At 55.7% G+C, this 17,211-nt stretch overlaps 2 protein-coding genes across 9 annotated transcripts in view; both read left to right on the plus strand.

Moving 5' to 3' along the window:
* The window catches only part of ANK1 (ankyrin 1), a 249,618-nt gene extending 242,823 nt beyond the window's left edge, over positions 1-6,795 (plus strand). For 6 of the 8 annotated variants that reach the window (XM_074383825.1, XM_074383830.1, XM_074383826.1 and 3 more), the window contains one exon: positions 4,258-6,795. In XM_074383825.1, the coding sequence (XP_074239926.1) occupies positions 4,258-4,284 (27 nt within the window). In that variant the 3' untranslated portion in view covers positions 4,285-6,795. The remainder of the gene's footprint in view (positions 1-4,257) is intronic. The other 2 variants (XM_074383831.1, XM_010330240.3) reach the window with 1 other exon arrangement.
* Positions 6,796-8,936: 2,141 nt separating this feature from the next.
* On the plus strand, positions 8,937-15,013 carry NKX6-3 (NK6 homeobox 3). Its single transcript, XM_003942394.4, has 3 exons — positions 8,937-9,850; positions 11,720-11,889; positions 13,515-15,013. The coding sequence occupies exons 1-3, from the start codon at positions 9,469-9,471 to the stop codon at positions 13,752-13,754; spliced, it is 792 nt and encodes a 263-aa protein (XP_003942443.1). The 5' UTR covers positions 8,937-9,468; the 3' UTR covers positions 13,755-15,013.
* The last annotated feature ends 2,198 nt before the right edge of the window (positions 15,014-17,211 follow it).

Below are 17,211 nucleotides of genomic sequence, written 5' to 3' on the forward strand. Positions count from 1 at the left end.
CACTGCCAGGGCTCCTACTAGGCTGCTGGTTTAGAAGACTCTGAGCAGCTGCTGCTGTGTCCTGGAAGGAACCCAAAGGTGCAAATAATGTTTAAAAACAGCAAAGGGAAAGGAAAAGTACCCTCTTCTGACTTACTACGGTAGTGGGGGCGGCTGTGGCTTTAAATTTCTGTTTGGCTCAGGTTCTACGGATGCTCCTGAACAGGGGGAAGGCGGGAGCCTTGTATTTTGTTTTAATATGCTGTAAATGATCTGCAACATGGCTGAAGCCCCCCCTGCCAGGTGATTAAGGACCAGACCACAGGAATTTGGTTGTCAGAAGCCTGGAGCAGCCTGGCTCCAGGACAGCACTGAGCCCTCTGTCAGTGACAGGCACGGGGACAAGTGTGACGGGGGTAGGAGCAGTGGCAAGGGAGAGGCAGAGAAAAGCTCCTGTTGAGGTCCCAGAGGGTTAGGGGACAGCATCAAATGCCCTACCCTTCCAACCAGGGCAAAGGCTACAGAGAAGATGGTTGAGGGCTCAAAGGCTTTCTAATTTATCACCTCCCACTCCTGACAAGCACGTACAGCCGATCCTCATCATTCACGGATTCTGCATTTTCAAATTTGCCTACTCACTACCATTTATCTGTAGCTCCAAAGCCGACACTCACCAGGCTTCTGCTCATCACGGACAGGCACAAGGGGCAAAAAGTTTGTTGCCCGACCCGTGCAATCCCAGCTGAGGATGAACAAGGCCATACTCTGCCTCGTTGCTTCGTACTATAAATAAGTGTCCTCCTTGCGATCTGGGTAGTGCCATGTTTTTGAATTTTTGGTTTCATTGTTTAGAATGGCCCCTGAGGGCCATGCTGCGTGCTGCCTGGTGTTAAGTGCAAGAAGGCTGTGATGTTCCTTAAGGGGAGGGTATACCTCAGATAACTCCGCTCAGGGATGAGTTAGAGTGCCTATGGGGTGAGGTCAGTGCGCACAAGTCAACCCTACTTTATATTACATAAGGTGTCTTGAAGCAGAAACGCACATAAGACTGTTAGTGTTCATCGTTGACCAAAATATTTGGCCAGAGGCATGCGAGAGCCTAACCTTGTATTTCCCTTAGGAACAGTGGTTCGGTATTCGCTAATTCCGTGTTCACAGTGACATTCTGTTTATGTATGCATGTATTTGTTTATATTTTGAGAAGGAGTCTTGCTCTGTCACCCAGGCTGGAGTGCAGTCGCACGATCTCGGCTCACTGCAACCTCCATCTCTTGGGTTCAAGCGATTCTCCTGCCTCAGCCTCCTGAGTAGCTGGGATTAGAAGCGTGTGCCACCACCCTTAGCTAATTTTTGTATTTTAGTAGAAATGGTGTTTCACATGTTGGCCAGGCTGGTCTCCAACTCCTCACCTCAGGTGACCCACCCTCAGCCCCCTAGAGTTCTGGGATTACAGGTGTGAGCCACCGCGCCAGGCCTCAAATAGCAATTAATTTATAAAACAGAAATATTGCAAATGACAAGAATGGGCTGTATTTGTTTCAGAGAGTGAAAGCTGGAGCTTGCGCATCTAGAATCAAGGCCTCCTCCTCCTGCTTCCAGGTTGTATGGCTTTAAACAAGTCATTTAACTGCTCTGAGCTTCAGTCTCCTCAAGGGAGGATAAAAATAGTCCCTTCCGGATGTGCTACTTGTCAGGAAAACGGTTTAGAAATTATATGGTAACTGAGCACTGATGTGAAGAGTGAATAAGAACATGTATGCTCTGGGGCCGAGACCATTGCAGGTCTTATTTGTAGTGTGACTCCGGGCAAGTCAAGTGAGTATGGCCTTGTTCAACCTCAGCCTCAGGTTCCTTAGCCATAAAATAGCAACAGTGCCAGCGTTTCCCTTGTAGGTTGGTTATGATGGTTGCTGAGTCTCTTGTCTGTGAAAGAGCTGTCTAGGGCCAGCCATAGTGACCTATGCCTGTAATCCCAGTGCTTTGAGAGGCTGAGGCAGGAGGATCGCTTGAGATGAGCCTGCGGTAGGACCGTGTCTCTACAAAAAATTTTTTTTAATTATCTGGACATGGTGGCACGTATTTGTAGTTCTAGCTACTTGGGAAGCTGAGGTGGGAGGGTCGCTTGAGCCCAGGAGTTCCAGGCTACAGTGAGCTAGGATTGTACCACTGCACTCCAGCCTGGGCAACAGGTCAAGAGTCTGTCTCTAAATGAACTAAAAATAAAGAAAGGAAGAGGCTCTTTACTAAGGTTTTGAAAGGTGAGGGGACCCAAGAGAAGAAGCCCAGAACAATGGAGGAGTCCTGGGTAGAATGAGGTGGGCTGGGTCCTCATCCCACCCCTGCTCCTGCCGGGAGCTCCTCCAGAGTCTCAGTTTACCAAGGGATGAAATGGGCAGCCATGCCAGCGTCATCTCCGAGGCTTGAACTTTCTTTCAGTGCCTGGGCAGCAAAGTGGACGGGAGATCCTAGCCTGGCTTTCCCACACCCCACATTCCATGATGGCTTTTTATTTGAAGAGTGCTTCCCCTTGGGGCAGGCACGGTGGAGCGCTCCGGGAGGCTGTTCCTGCCCTCAGTGTTTCATATCCAGGGAAATGTGCAGACAGTAAAAAGCACAGACAGTCAGAGATGGTAACATTTCCAGAGAGCCCAGTAATTGTTCACATTCATACAGTGCTAAGCACCTACATGTCCTAGCTTTTTTAAACATCACACCTCTTTAACGGGTTCATCCTGTTACTGCCCTCATTTTACAGCAGAGAAACCTGAATCACAGAGCGGGTAAGGCACTTGACTGAGGTCAGGCAGCACGGAACTTGAACCCGGGTGGTCTGCCTCCAGAGTTCATGCTCTTACCCACTGGACTCCGCCATCTCCCGAACAGAAAAGGCAGCCACGGGAAGGGAGAGCTTCCAGAGTGGAGAGAGTCCGAGGCGATCAGGAAGGTTTTGTGGGGTGGAGGTGTTGAGAGCGGCAGCCAGAGCGTCTGCAGAAAGGAGAGTGGAAGGCAGCCTGGCCGGGAGAACTATGACCGAAGGCAGAGAACAGGGGGCAGCGTTTGTTCACAGGCTTAGAGAAGACAGTCAGGCGTGGCCGGTGGGCTATGTGCTGGCCCGGCAGTGATGAAAATGTCTTCCCTCTATGGTGACAGGGCTGTCCACCCGATGCAGCATCGCTTCCTGGTTTTACAGTTCTACAGCAGCCCCTGGCAAGGAACCCGGCACCACTCTCCCATCCCTGGGGAACCACTCCGGAGCTGAATTCTCCCTGCTCCCTTCCAACACTCCTTCCCAGCCCCTCCACCTGGAGGGCCGAAGACAGCTCCATTCTGGGGATGGCTCCACCTCCGAATGAGCTCCTGCCTCCCTATGTCACTTCTCCCAGGAGACTGTCACCTTCTCCTTAATAATGCATCCTCCTTTCCTCAGCAGTCTCAGGGCCCCTGCAGATACAGGTTGAGTGGCTGGTCCTGAAAACACGGAGTTTTCACCCCAGGTTGGAGGCTGGAGGCCCCTCAGGGGCAGGAGAGGTTTCTCACTGCGAATCCCAGGCTGAGGAATCCTTCAACGAAGCTGCTGTTTTCTAGCCTAAGACTCAATACAGAAGGAGGACAGGAGGATGCATCTGTTTTACAGAGATCTCTGGCCTTCTGAGGGGACCTGGGGAGAGCAGCCAGAGGCACCTGTCAGGAAGAACTGTGGACCACAGCTGAAGGGGAGGTGTCACCCCTGAAGCCATGAGCTCCCAAGGCCAGGGAGCATGTCTGCTCCATCCCTGGGTCCCCAAGGCTGGCACATGGCAGACATCAGGGCATGTTGGCAGAGCTGAACTGAGAAACTGAAGGCCTCACCTAGCCCCTTCTTGGTACAAGCCCTAGCTTGTGACAAATGGTCCTTCCTAAGTACAAAGATCTGCTGGGAGGATGTCTCCCCAGGTGACCACATGGGCATGGGGGCCTTTGTTCCTCACAAAGAGCACAGTGCTCTCTTTGGCCCACACAGAGGCATCCTGGAGTGCATGCACTCAGAAGGAATTCACAAGGCCTGGGTGGCAGCTCTGAGGAGCAGCCTCTGCACAGGGAGCCAGAGAAGGACGATGGTATCTCAGGAGGTCAGGCCTGCAAGTGTAACGCCCTCAGCACGTCACCTTGCCTGGGGAGACTGCTTTTCCTGAGTCAGACCTGGCCTGAGCTGCCAGCACAAAACTCTGTGTATGGGGTTTTTGCCGGACACTGCATCTTTGCATTCTAAGTGACTCCTTCTCTCTTTGTGTCTCCCAGGATCACACCTCGACACCCAACCCCTGAATCCCACACACTCTGCCATGCACACTGGAGGAGAGCTGGACCTGAGGGCCACCGCAGCGGTGCACACGGTCCTCTGGGCTGACGGCATGACCTCTGTAAGGGACTCCGGCTAGTCCCCTCTTCGCATGAACGACTGACTGTAGACGCATGACCTCTGGGCTTCAATCCTGCCTCTAGCAATGACAGCTGATCTGTCGGAACCAGGACACAAAAGCAGCGAGAAGCGGGGAGAGAGAGGGATAGAAAACAAGCCTGGGAGAGCCAGAGAACGCAAAAGTGAATGAGGGCTTTTTGTGGCTGGGGATGGGTTTTGGTTTTGGAGGTTTTTTTTTTTTTTTTTTTTTAATTGTTTTAATTTTGACTTCGTACAGGGTACTTTTTTCCAACCTCATCTGTCAGAAATCCATGTGGGCTTCCTAGAAAGAAAAAAAAAAAAAAAGAAAACTAGGCATGAAATCAGTTTAGCACCTTAATCTTAAGCGATGCCCTTGTCTGCCCACCCTCCCCAACCCACACACCTCCATTCCACTTGTGACACCCCCTCCACTCCCTGGCGACGCTCCTCCCAGATTGTTTTACATGGCATTCAGGATGTGCGTGTGCTCGTGCGCGCGCACGCGCACACACACACACACACACACACACACTCGCCTCCACTGACTCTACACACAGATTTTACTGTGACATCCGAAGCTGTACAGACCCTGCTGTGGATAAACTGGAATTTTTTATGTTGTCTTTCTCTCTCTCTGCCAATTTCAGTACGAATTATCTTCCAATGGAAAATCATTACCTTGAGAGTGCATTCGGGGTTCCTTGTGTTAGGGACTTAAGAATCCGAGGCGAGGACCCCCAGGCTTAGCCGTAGGGCTCAAAGGGAGCCAGGGCCCCATCTGAAAGGGTTTCCTCTCTCAGTTGGGGATGGGCCGGTGTCTGACCCAGGATTGCACCAGCATGTCCATAGAGAAGAGGTTTTCTATATCTTCAAGCACTATATCATAGTCTGTGTTTAAAGTGTAAACTGTACAGTAATCAGCCTTGTGTATATGAAAAACAATAAATACTATGCAAACCAATAGAAACATTTAGCAGTACGTACAGAGCCTGACAGCGCAGCTCCTGAGGACTTCTGCGGCGGCAGAAGGAGGAGCTACGCCTGTCTTTCCGTGAAAGAGGAAGGGAGTAGCGCTAGTGAATGTACTTGCCAGGTCTCAGAAGTCAGGACCACCCAAGGTCTTCCAGAGTGAACTTGGTGCTCTAAGTCCAGACAGCCCGCAGGCTGCGGACCCTGGGTGCAGGTGCCAGGCCTGAGGCAGGACAGCCTCGGTGCCTCCCCTCTGCCCAGCTCCTGTGGCCTCTTGGAGAGGCAAGCCAGGGGTGCTCCCGGACCATGTGGCCAGTGGGAGCAGGGGCGGCGGCGGAGGCGGAGAGCCTGGACGCCCAGAGGCAGGCTCTGGGTCAGGGTAGGAAGGAGACAGACAGCTGGCAGTTCCTCGCCTCGGTGCCATCAGGGAGGAGCCTTAAGTTCCACTAGAGCCTCCGGCCCAGGGAGGCCCGAATCAGCACAATCCCGGCCCCGCCCTTGCGGCGGGCGCCCCCCGGGCCAGGAGAGAGACGGCTGGCTCCTCTAGCTCCGGGAGCCGCGGCGTGGACGGCCCGGCCCCGTCCGCCCCGCCGCTCTGCGGGGGTGTCCTCGGGACACACTTAAAAATTCCAAGTAGCACAGAAGCCCCCTCCACGTCAGAGGCCCCCTGGCCGCGGGACCTGTGAGCGGAGAGGGTCCCTGCACCCCCGAGTCCGCCCCGGTGCTCCCGGGCCTAGCGGGCCCCGGGGCAGACTAGGTGTCTTGCCGGCAGGGGGCGGGGCTGCTTTTGCTTCCTTAGAGGGGCGGGCAGGGAGAGGAAGCTCTAGCTCCGGGCCTCAGTTTCCCCGAGGCTGCGTCGGAGGAGCTACAAGGTGAGCCCGGGAGCCGCCGCCGCCCCCAGAGGCCACTCTGGCTCGGCCTCCAGGGCGCAAGGTGCCCTCGATCCCCCAACCATGGGGGCCGAGCGGCGCGGCTGGGACCGATTCGGTGACGGCCCAAAGAAGCTGGGAGCAGGGCTCGCCTCCCCCGCCTCGATCCTGCACCTTCCTCTCCCAGGTCACCGCTGCAGCCAATCCAGTAGCCCCCTTAGCGCCCCGCGCCCCCCCACCCCGCGGCTCCAGGCTCCGCTTTGGCACCTCTGCTCCGGCTGGCATGGCTGCGCGCTCCGGCTGCTGTAAGAGCTGTTAGGGAGGAGTTTGGGGTCTCCACACGATGCCTAGAGAATGCTGCAGTCTGCACATTAGACGCTTTTTAGAAGTTTTGAAATTACCTTGATTTTTTTAATTGTTATGAAAATGGATCTTTTCTTGACTCTCCCACATGCTCTGTTATGGGAGAGAATCCCCCACCCCACTCTGATGTATAGACCATTCTCCCTACACCAGCCGAACTAATGTCAAAATTAATAAAGAAATGGACTAATGGCACGGGGCTCCATCTCTCCTTCCCGCTCATCTTTTGGGGGTTTAGGGGTGCTGCGGCCAGTGCAAAGCCTGGGTTGGGATATGAAGGAGTCTATGAGTGGGCCTCAAGCCAGTGAGATGGTCAATGACCAGTTTTTCCGGAAGCCTGGACAACTCTTAATCAGGACCACCCACCGGGCAGCTGCCTCCAGAGAGGTGGCGGAGCAGATTTCAGTGCCACCTAATGGTTCCCATGAGATGGGGAGAAGCTGGGAGTCTGGGACGGGGCACCACAACCCACCAGCATTCTTGGCCAGGCCCCTAGCTGGCATGCACTGAGGGCCCCCCCCCCCGTGCTCCCTAGGAAGGCATCTAGCCCCAGTACTCAATGCCATTCAAAGTTCAAGAACTTGCTCTTGCTATAGGGAAAAAATTGCCCTATTCCTAACTAGTTGCTAACACTTCCTAAAAGGCTGGTTGCCATGCTGGCCTCAGTTTCCTTATCTGTCTAATGGGAGAATGGATTAAATGGCTGCTAAAGTCTCTTGAGTTTCTCATCCTGGGGGTGCCAGACACCAATGCCTTTGTCAGGTTTGGCATTAAAAATCAAATCATTGGCTGCGGCTTTCCTGTCACATATATTCCCATCATGAGGGGGTGACAGAGTCACAGTCCCAAGGCCCCTGGAGCACCCCAGCCCCACCCCCCTCCAAGCCTCTCTCCTGGAATGGGAAACACCGTCCAGGCCAGTGGGCAACCATGGCAGATCATCTGCAGTACCCAGGGGGCTTTTTAAAACGCAATTTCAGAATCACATTTGCCTGGGTGGGATTGGGTGACAACACCAGGAACCAAAACCAGGTTTACCAGATGGCTATGGCACACAGCCAGGTGGCAAAGCCATCTCAAATGAAGAAGCAGCTCTTTTCTCTTTCAACCAAATTTGTAGAGAATCATTCCTCACCCTTTCTGAGGTCTTTCTTGTATAACCTAAATCCCTATGCCACAGAGGGTCAACTTCGGCATGAGAAGGAAGCCTGCACTGAGCCCTGGGTCCTCTGCTCCCCACTGGGAACCCAGGAGCAGCTCAGCAAAGCAGCGCCTCTCATCTCCCACCTGCCAGGGCAGCCTCTGGGTGGTGGCAAGCCCTGCAGAGCCCATGCTTGGTCAGGAACGGTTCCGGGGCCACCAGGCAGAGAGAGGAGAAGTCCATCTGTCTGGCAGTCACGATCTTTCCTTGAATTTTACATGTTCAGGCCAGTAGCAGGCTAGTTTCCATTTTTAGAGAAAAACTGCAGGAAAGAATGCTGCCCGGTCCAGAAATCACCCATGCACCTAGAATGTGGGTTCCGACTCCTCTATACCTTGGTTTCCCTGTTTGCAAAATGAGGGTTGCCCCAATAGAGCCTTGTACATTGTAAAAATTTATTCGAGAAAAAAAAAAAGCAGATGCGTGCTCTGTGATTCAGCCCAGTTTCATGCATCAACTACTAACTGAGCACCAATGGAGTGCCCGACACTGGGCTGCACCACCCTCTCAGCCATCGGGGATTTCAAACCTGGGCACCATGCCAGACAGAGCGTGGCCATTGGTCCAGCAGAGGCACAGATGAGGAAGAGATTCTCATAGGGAGGTCAGGGAAGGCCGACCAGAGGTGGAGGCAAGAACATGTGTGCAGGGCAGCCCTCCTCTTCAGTCTCTGGCAGCTGGCGGACACACACCCCAGCATTGCTGGCTGTCCACGCCCCATCTAGCCCTCTGCCTAGTGGGTTCCCACCTTAGGCTCTCAAGCCAGCCACAGGGACTTGCACCCCCCAGAAAGCAATGCCACTCAGCCTCAACACTTACCCCGTCCCCACAGCTGGAAGGAAAGGAAGAGGCTGCATTCTCCTGTGGAGCTTGGACATCTGCACATAAAGGGGCCGGCGCAGCTCTGGACAGTGGCCTCTGAGCCCAGCCTCCTCTCCTCCAGGGGAGCAGCTGCAGGAACCGTGACTTCCAGCTGCCTTGGGAGTCTCCAGGGGCTCCCAGACACCCACTTTTTCCTAGATGCTAGACCTGGGGAGAGCAGGTGGATCCTCCGGCAATGAGCAGAGCTTCTAGAGCTAATTCTCTGTCTCTCTCACTCTCTCTCTCTCTCTCTCTCTCTCACACACACACACACACACACACACACGCACACACATACACACACACCCTGGCTGATTTTACAGTCAATCTTTCAAAGTGCAATTTGTCTAGGAAAAGCCAATGTGAGGCCCGCGTGCGCCCGACCAATGGCGGCACGGCTCCAGCGGCTCAGCCAGTCTCCGGCCTGTATTCTAATGGGCCGTATCTTTATCAGGGAAATATTCCTTCTCTGAACTTAAAACTTCTCATGGAGGGTCCCCCGACTCAGAGGCAGAAAGGGGGTCTGAGCTGAGGCGTAGGGGGCCTCCCTGTCCGGCCAGGGCAAGGAGAGAGGCCAGGAGCCCTGGGGAGGCCTCCCACCTGCCCTGAGCACCTGACTTCTGAGCAGCTGACCCGGTGCGGGTGCCTGGGCCAGGGCCAGGGCCAGGCCAATGCCTTAGGTGGGAGGCAGTCAGGGGCTCGGAGCCGGTCCTGCCCCCCTAGGCCTGCCATGTGATTTGGGGCCAGACCGTGCGCTCTTAGGTTTTAGGGGCCTGGAGAAGCCTCCCCGTCCTGACCAGGAGATCATGGAGTCCAACCTGCAGGGGACATTCCTGCTGAACAACACGCCGCTGGCTCAGTTTCCAGAGATGAAGGCCCCCATGTGCCAGTACTCGGTGCAGAACTCCTTCTACAAGCTCAGCCCCCCGGGTCTGGGCCCCCAGCTGGCCGCCGGGACCCCCCACGGGATCACGGACATCCTGAGCAGGCCGGTGGCTGCGCCGAACAGCAGCCTCCTCTCCGGCTACCCCCACGTGGCAGGCTTTGGGGGGCTCAGCTCCCAGGGGGTCTACTACAGCCCCCAGGTGGGGAATTTTTCCAAGGCCGGGAACGAGTACCCCACCCGGACCCGGAACTGCTGGGCCGACACAGGCCAGGACTGGCGAGGCGGGCGGCAGTGCAGCAACAGTGAGTACGAGGCCTCCCCAGCCACCCTCCTGGACCCACCAGGCCCCGGGGAGCAGAGGACGAGGAGGGGCCTCCTCCCAGGCGCCCTGCACCACTGCCCTCTCCGCTAGCCGCCATTAACCCCGGGACTCGTGGCCTCAGCTCAGTGCAGGTTGAGTTCCACCCTCTCCTCCTTCCCACCCCGCAGTGCTGAGCCACCCCCGTCACCTGCCGCCACCTCAGCTGCCCTCCTAGGGTCTGTGGCAGTTCCAGACCTAGAGAAGGCCCCACAGCCCACACCTGCTCTGCCCGGGGTCCAGCAGGCAGCCCAGCTCACTTCTGCAGCCCAAGGCCCACGCCACCACTTCTCCACCAAAGTAGGCAAATGCCACCCCCGTGAGGAAAAATGTCCCAGCTCACCTTCCCAGAGAGCCCCGGCATTGCTCAGGGGTACAGGACGCACCCTGGCCCCATCCGGGTCCAGCCTTTGAGCCAGGGGGCTATGCCCACCACATCCTTAGGTTTCTAGCAACAGCAGCTGCATCAAGTGGCCAGCCTCTGGGAGCTGCTGCCAGCCCAGCTGAACTTGGCCCTGGCTGCAGGGAAGTCGGGGGACCTCTTCTCACCTCACCCACCCCTCACCCAAGGTTCTCAGAACTGTTCCGAGGGTGGGCCCATGATGCTGGTCAGGTGACTGGAGGAGGTGGCAGAGCGTGTCCAGGTAGGGCAGGCTCGGCCGGGAGGCAGGGAGGTGAGAGTCTTTGGAATCTTCCCTGTGCTACCAAAACCCTGCCCACGTCAGGCAGAGGCCTCCACTTCTGTCTGATCTCTGGGCTCCCCGACTCCAACAGGGGCTTGGGGTCACCCAAGGAAACCCCAAAAGTGTTCCTGTCCCCCCATTTGCTACCCTGCCTAGCCGGTCACACTGCCTGTCACCCATCGCTGTGCCCTGGAAGGTGAAGCCCCCTCTCTTGGAAGCTGTTTTAGGCCTGGTTTTTCATGTGCTTTAAGCCTCCAGCTAGCTCTCTCATCCCTCCATCTCCCCCTCCCCACTCCGCACCCCCCACACCCACTCTTCAGTCCCAAATGCAGATAAACACACCGGGACATAGCTAAGAAAGTCAGTGGCTAATGAAGGCAAGGCAGAGACTTGAAGATGATCTCTCGGCAGGGTTCTTCCTCTCTGTGCCTCAGTTTCCTCGCCTGTAACTTGAGCCATCAGACAGCAGAGAATGAGGCCTGACACGTGGGAATTCTGCCTCCCCTGAGCCCACTGTCCACAGCTCCTTCCCGAGCTGGCTGCCCTGGCCAGGCTTGGGGTCAGGGTCTCTGGCCTCCATGCCAGGCTCTCCAGGGTAGTTGGAGCCACATGACTTTCAGGCCTGGTGACATGGGGAAGTGGCAGCTTGGGGCTTGAAGTTCACCCCTCCCTGGCTTCCTGGAGACCTGGGAATTTGGGTCTCAAGAGCAAGGAAGTTGGCGAAGTCAAGGGTGGGGGGAATTCATAAGCCCTGGGCCCTAATTACAGGAGGACATCTCTGGGACAGAGAGGGACATCCCTGGGACAGAGAGGGAAGTCCTGTTGCCCCTCAGGGGAAGGCGGCATCAGTATTGAGAACTTTCGATAGAGAAGCATGAGGCTCTGCTGCCCCTAAGTCTTCTTACCCCAGGGCAGCTGCCCTCTAGGAGCCCTGCTCAGCCAGGCAGGGCAGAGGTCACAGTCACTGTTCTCCAATATCAAGAATGCTGCTCAGGGGAAAGGAATCTTGGTATCCTGGGAACCTCTGTGGGAGGGAGAGGAAGGGCAGGGCTGGTGCCATGTAGGCCGTGCTTAGCTGCAGGGTCTCCACTTCTTATCCTACTAACCCCGCACCTCCTTCCTCCCGCCAGCCCCAGACCCCTTGAGTGACGGCATCCACAAGAAGAAGCACACCCGGCCCACCTTCACGGGGCACCAGATCTTTGCCCTGGAGAAAACCTTTGAGCAGACCAAGTACTTGGCTGGCCCCGAGAGGGCGAGGCTGGCATACTCACTGGGCATGACTGAGTCGCAGGTCAAGGTGAGTCTGTGTGGGAGGAGCCTGTCCGGCAGGCTCCCCCGGTGCTAGAGAGAGGTGGCCACGCAATGCAGCTTCCCAAAGGGCAGCTGTCCTGCTGTCTGCCTAACCCTAGAGCCTGTGTAATGAACCATAGCCAGGGAAGGCCACCACCCACTGAGCCCCATTCTCATTTCACCCTTTCAGCAATCTGGGGGAGAGGGGGTCGGTATTATTATCCATTTCACAGATGAAGATCAGGGTCTTCTGGCTGGGAGAGATGGCAGAGTTGGGGTTCCACCCCAGATATGGGAGATGCCAACCTCAGGCTTTCCTTCTCGCCTGCTATTTGGCCAAAAATTCCAAACACTGTCGGCAGCTTGTGGCCCAGATTCAGGCTTGAGGCTCCAGCCAGCAAAAGGAGCTGACCTCAGTTTACCAATCTTTTTTTTTGTTTTGTTTTTTGTTTTTTTGAGACAGGGTCTCTCTCATTCTGTCACCTAGGTTGGAGGGCAGTGGAGCGATCTCGGCTCACTGCAACCTTTGCCGCCCGGGTTCAAGCACTTCCTCTGCCTCAGCCTCCCCAGTATTTGGGATTATAGGCACCTGCCATTGCACCCCACTAATTTTTGTATTTTTAGTAGAGATGGGGCTTCCCCATCTTGGCCAGGCTGGTCTTGAACTCCCGACCTCATGATCCACCCACCTCGGCCTCCCAAAGTGCTGGGATTACAGGCGTGAGCCACCTCGCCCAGCCCCTATCTTTAAGAAGAAGAAATTGCCTCCTGCTGAGCAGGATCTGATGGGCTATCAGAGCCTGGAGCCAGGGCTGTAAGGGTGAGCCCAGGCTCTCCTACTCCGGCCTCGGGGGCCCCAAGTGTCCCCTAAATAGATCAGGGGAAACCTGTTTCTACTGCTTCAGTGTCTAGGGGCAACTTTCCCCACTTTGATGCTAGATGTCTCTTGGGACTTTCATTGGAAGGGCACTGAAGCTCAAGAAAGCTCAGAACTTCAGGGACTGCTGTCTCAGTGACTCTGCAATCTGGCTAAGGATGCAGCAGGGGCAGCTGGCACTGGGTTCTGGGCTTTGCTCAGGGCCCTAGAGCCTCCCCAAGCTCCCAACTGCTGCAGCCTCCTCAACAGCCGCTCACCAACTACCATGGGGTGAGAGCTGGGGGGCAGAGGCGGACCCTCCTGCGTCTTTCTGCTTCATTCCTGCACTCTTCAACTACCCCAGGCAATGGACCTACGTTACTTTTCTAATTAGGGTAACAATTATTTATGAAGTTGGGTGAGGGTCTATGAAACCCAGAGGAAGGACAGCTCATAAGCACCTTCCGATGCCACCGGGGCTAAGCCTTCCACCCCGCACGCCGCATCTTCCCCCGAGTGCGGAGGAGGAGGAGGAGGAGGAGGAGGAGGAGGAGGAGGAGGAGGAGACGACACGGGGGTGGGGTAGAGGGGAGGGCTGCGGCGAGCTGAAGGGCTGCTGCGCTCACGTTTTTAAACTTTATTGTCCTTCCCCAACAGAAACCTGAATGTGACAGCCACTCCGTTGTTGAGCCATTTGTTTGCTGTAAAAGCAGGACAGCTGTTCTGGCGCCCGGTGCGCGCTGTGCCCCTGACCCTCAGCGTCTTTCTCGTCCCAGGTGTGGTTCCAGAACCGCAGGACCAAGTGGCGGAAGAAGAGCGCCCTGGAGCCCTCGTCCTCCACTCCCCGGGCCCCGGGAGGCGGGGGCGCAGGCGGGGACCGCGCACCCTCAGAGAACGAGGACGATGAATACAACAAGCCGCTGGACCCCGACTCAGATGACGAGAAGATCCGCCTGCTGCTGCGCAAGCACCGCGCCGCCTTCTCGGTGCTCAGCCTGGGAGCGCACAGCGTCTGACGCCCGCCGTCCAGGCCCGGGGTCCTGGCTGCAGCCAGCGGGGGGACGCCGAGGAGCCTGCCTTCCCCTCCCCGTCCCCACGCCGCGGGGGGTGCAGGAACTGAGTCTTCAATGAGGGGCGCGTAAGGAGGTGGAGGAAGAGCGGCAGGTGCAGGGGAGTAGGCGGAAGAGGAGGAGGGGAGGCGGGGGAGAAGGAGGAAAAGGAGGGAAAGGGGACAGTCATCCCAGCTGAGGGAGGAGGAGGCCAGGAGGGAGAACAGCACTCCTGAGACCTGGAAACGCTGCCTGTTGCTCCTCCGCGGCCTGGCCTGCCAGTTCTGCAGATTCTCAAGTGCACGAGGACTAAAATGACCAGGCTCTGCAGCCAGGAAACTGAATGTGGGGTCCCAGACATGCCACTGTATCCAGCTGTGGTTGGGGGACTTCCCAGGGAGGGAGGCAGCTGGCTGGGAAATCAGAAGACCAGGGTGTTGGTTCCCAAGCCAGCTGCTGGCTGCAGAAGAAAAGCGGCTGAGTGTCCAGGTGCACTCCTCAGACCTGTGCGCAGGAACGTCCCACTGGAGGGCCCAGAGCTGAGCACCCAACCCCAGCCGCAGGAAATCTGCCTCCAGGAGGGGAAGTGGGATATCCCAGTGAAGAAGAAATGCCCCTGGCACTCCAGGATGATGGTCCTTAAGCTTCGGAAATCCCCCTGGCCTACTTTCCCCGATTTACCCTGAGGGCCAATACCTCTAAGACCGGAAGACTCGGGAAATCCCTGATGTCTGGGAAAAGGGGAGGGTGGAGGGAGAGGCAAGGTGGGGACATTGTACCCAAGGGCCACCTACCTGGACATCACTTGGTGCTGACAGAAGGAAGGACAGGGCCACCGGGAGAGAGGGAGCACTCCATCTGGGGAGGAAAGCAAAGGCTGAGAAGGACCCTGGAACAGAACCCCTCCAACAAGGCGGGAAGAGAGAAGGAAATCCCCTCCCGCTGGGTTAAGGATGCCAGGGAGGGGTTGAACCACAGCCTGCTGGGAACCACGGCCCTTCCTTCTTCGGATAACCTTGCTGCCTAGCACTGGAGCTGGTGGCTGACAGGGACGCTGGCCAATAGGGTGGTGTTTTGCACCCAGGGGGATCTGAGCTGCTGGCAGGTGGGGGGTGGGCTGGGGGAGGTGGGTGGGGGCTGGAATGCAGCCCAGAAGGGACCAAGCACTTGCCCATCCTCACTGGCTTTCAAAAAATAAACAGTAAAACTGAAAGTCCACAAACCTCCTCACGGCTCCTGTGCTTCTGCGAAAGGGATGAACGGCAGGAAACTGTTGAGGTCCCAGACTTGCCAGCTGTGGGGCCTTCCCAGAGGGCTGTTGTCTAGTCTTCCGGGGACATGCGTGCTCTGACAGGTTGCACAACACAGGTGATTTGAAACCTTGCTGGTAGATGCCAGGCACTGTCCCTAGGTGCTGAAAAACCCAAGACGAATTTCATGGGGTCCCTGATCTCCAGAAGTTTATAGCCTCCTGGGGAAAATGGTCTGTGTGGAGAATTGGGCTCCTAAGAAAAATGAGGGAGAGATAGAAGAGCTAACTAACAGAACACCTCCTAATTTCTCCCCTGTAGAATGCCTGGATTATCTCACTGACCCCACAAGAAAACTAGGCAGTAGGCATCATCTTCAGTGCATGGAGGAGAAAACCGAAGCTCAGGGTTCCCATACCAAGTCACAGAAGTGGGGAGAGGCAACCCCAGAGTAGCTCCCAAGGCCCTTTCAGCCACTTCCTCGGGTTGTGAGGGGCACCCTTCGAAGCCTTTTCTGTCCAGTGAGAGTCTAGAACTAGTAGTCTAAGGCCCTTCCAACTTCAACCATCTATGCTACTAGCACTAGGCTTGACCCCTTTACTCTCCCAAGAAGCCCATCGCCCAGCCTTGGACCCCCAGGACAGGTGAACCTGGGCCTGGAGCCAGCCCGAGAGGTGATGAGGGTGGAGGAAGACTCTGAGCATCTCAGAAAGTGGGGCACCCACCTTTTCTATGACCCTTGGTGGACCCGGAGGACAGTGGGGAACATGACCAGAAAATGCAGAATGTGTATACACTCCAGCCCTCAGTCTGTGAAGATGGCCACACTGAGGTGTCCATCTCCCCAACTTGTAAAGTAGAAGGCAGAAAAGAAGGGACTGGAGCACCTCTGTGTGGCCCTGCACTGCACGGGTGTCCTGAGCGGGCCCGACAGTGGCCGCAGCAGGAGAGGACCCTAGAATTCAGCACAGGCTTCAAAGATGAAAAGTGTCCGTGGCTCTGGGACGCCTGTGGGTCACCGAGTGCTGCAGGCAGGAAAAGGCTGTCACATAGCCCAGGTGCGAAGCCACCAAGCAGGCATGGGGGAAGATGCCGGTGACATAAGAACTGTTTGCTTATCTTTTTCCGAAGCATGCTGTAATCATAACTGCTCTATTGTAGCTATAATTCCTGCATGTCTGATTCAAGTCGTTTGGGGTCAGTATTAAATCAAGCCTGGGGAAAGGTTTTCCCAGGAGACATTTGCTGAGCTCAACAAAACCTCTTTTGACCTCAAAGTTCTGGGAAACCTACCACCGGAACCTTTGGCTAAAAGACTCCACCGTTCCCGGCCATTTCCTCTAACTCCACCCTGCTGCCATGTGCATCCTGAACACAGGGCCAAGCACAGGAGAGGCACTGCCTCCCAGTTCCCTAACCATCATGCTGAAGCATATTCAAAAGACTAGATTTGGGGGCGAAAAGTCATAGATGGATAATCCAGATTCCTGAGGTTGATTTGGGTAAGTCTGGCCCTCTGCAGATGTACACACATGTGAATGCCTGTACATACCTGTGTGTGCATACGTGTGTGTGTGTGTGTGTGTGTTTATGTGTGTGTGTGTGTGTGTGTGTGAGACTTGGGAGAACACAAGGTTATCTCATTTCATTCATCATAAAGAAATCATAAGCCGGCCTGGCGTGGTGGCTCATGCCTGTAATCCCAGCAATTTGGAAGGCTGAGGCAGGTGGATCACTTGAGGCCAGGAGTTTTGAACCTGACCAGCCTGGGCAACATGGTGAAACCCCATCTCTGCTAAAAATGCAAAAATTACCTGGGCATGATGGTGGGCACCTACAATCCCAGCTACTGGGGAGGCTGAGGCAAGAGAATTGCTGGAATCCAGAAGGAAGAGGAGATTGCAGTGAGCCGAGATTGCAACACTGCACTCCAGCCCGGGTGAGACTCTGTCTCAAAAAAAAAAAAAAAAGAAAGAAAAAGAAACAAAGAAAAGAAAAAAAGAAAGGAGTCAAATAGCTGAAGTCCCACTTCTGGTAACCCCTCCTCATCCTCAGGCCACCCCTAGATTTTGATGCCAGAAACCAGCTGTCCCTGCAGCATGGGTTAGGGGAATGGAGTCAGCTAGATATGGGCTCAAACCACAGCTCCACCACTCTCTGTATCCTTGGGCCAG

This window comes from Saimiri boliviensis, chromosome 13 (genome assembly GCF_048565385.1).
Source record: "Saimiri boliviensis isolate mSaiBol1 chromosome 13, mSaiBol1.pri, whole genome shotgun sequence".
Taxonomy (NCBI): domain Eukaryota; kingdom Metazoa; phylum Chordata; class Mammalia; order Primates; family Cebidae; genus Saimiri; species Saimiri boliviensis.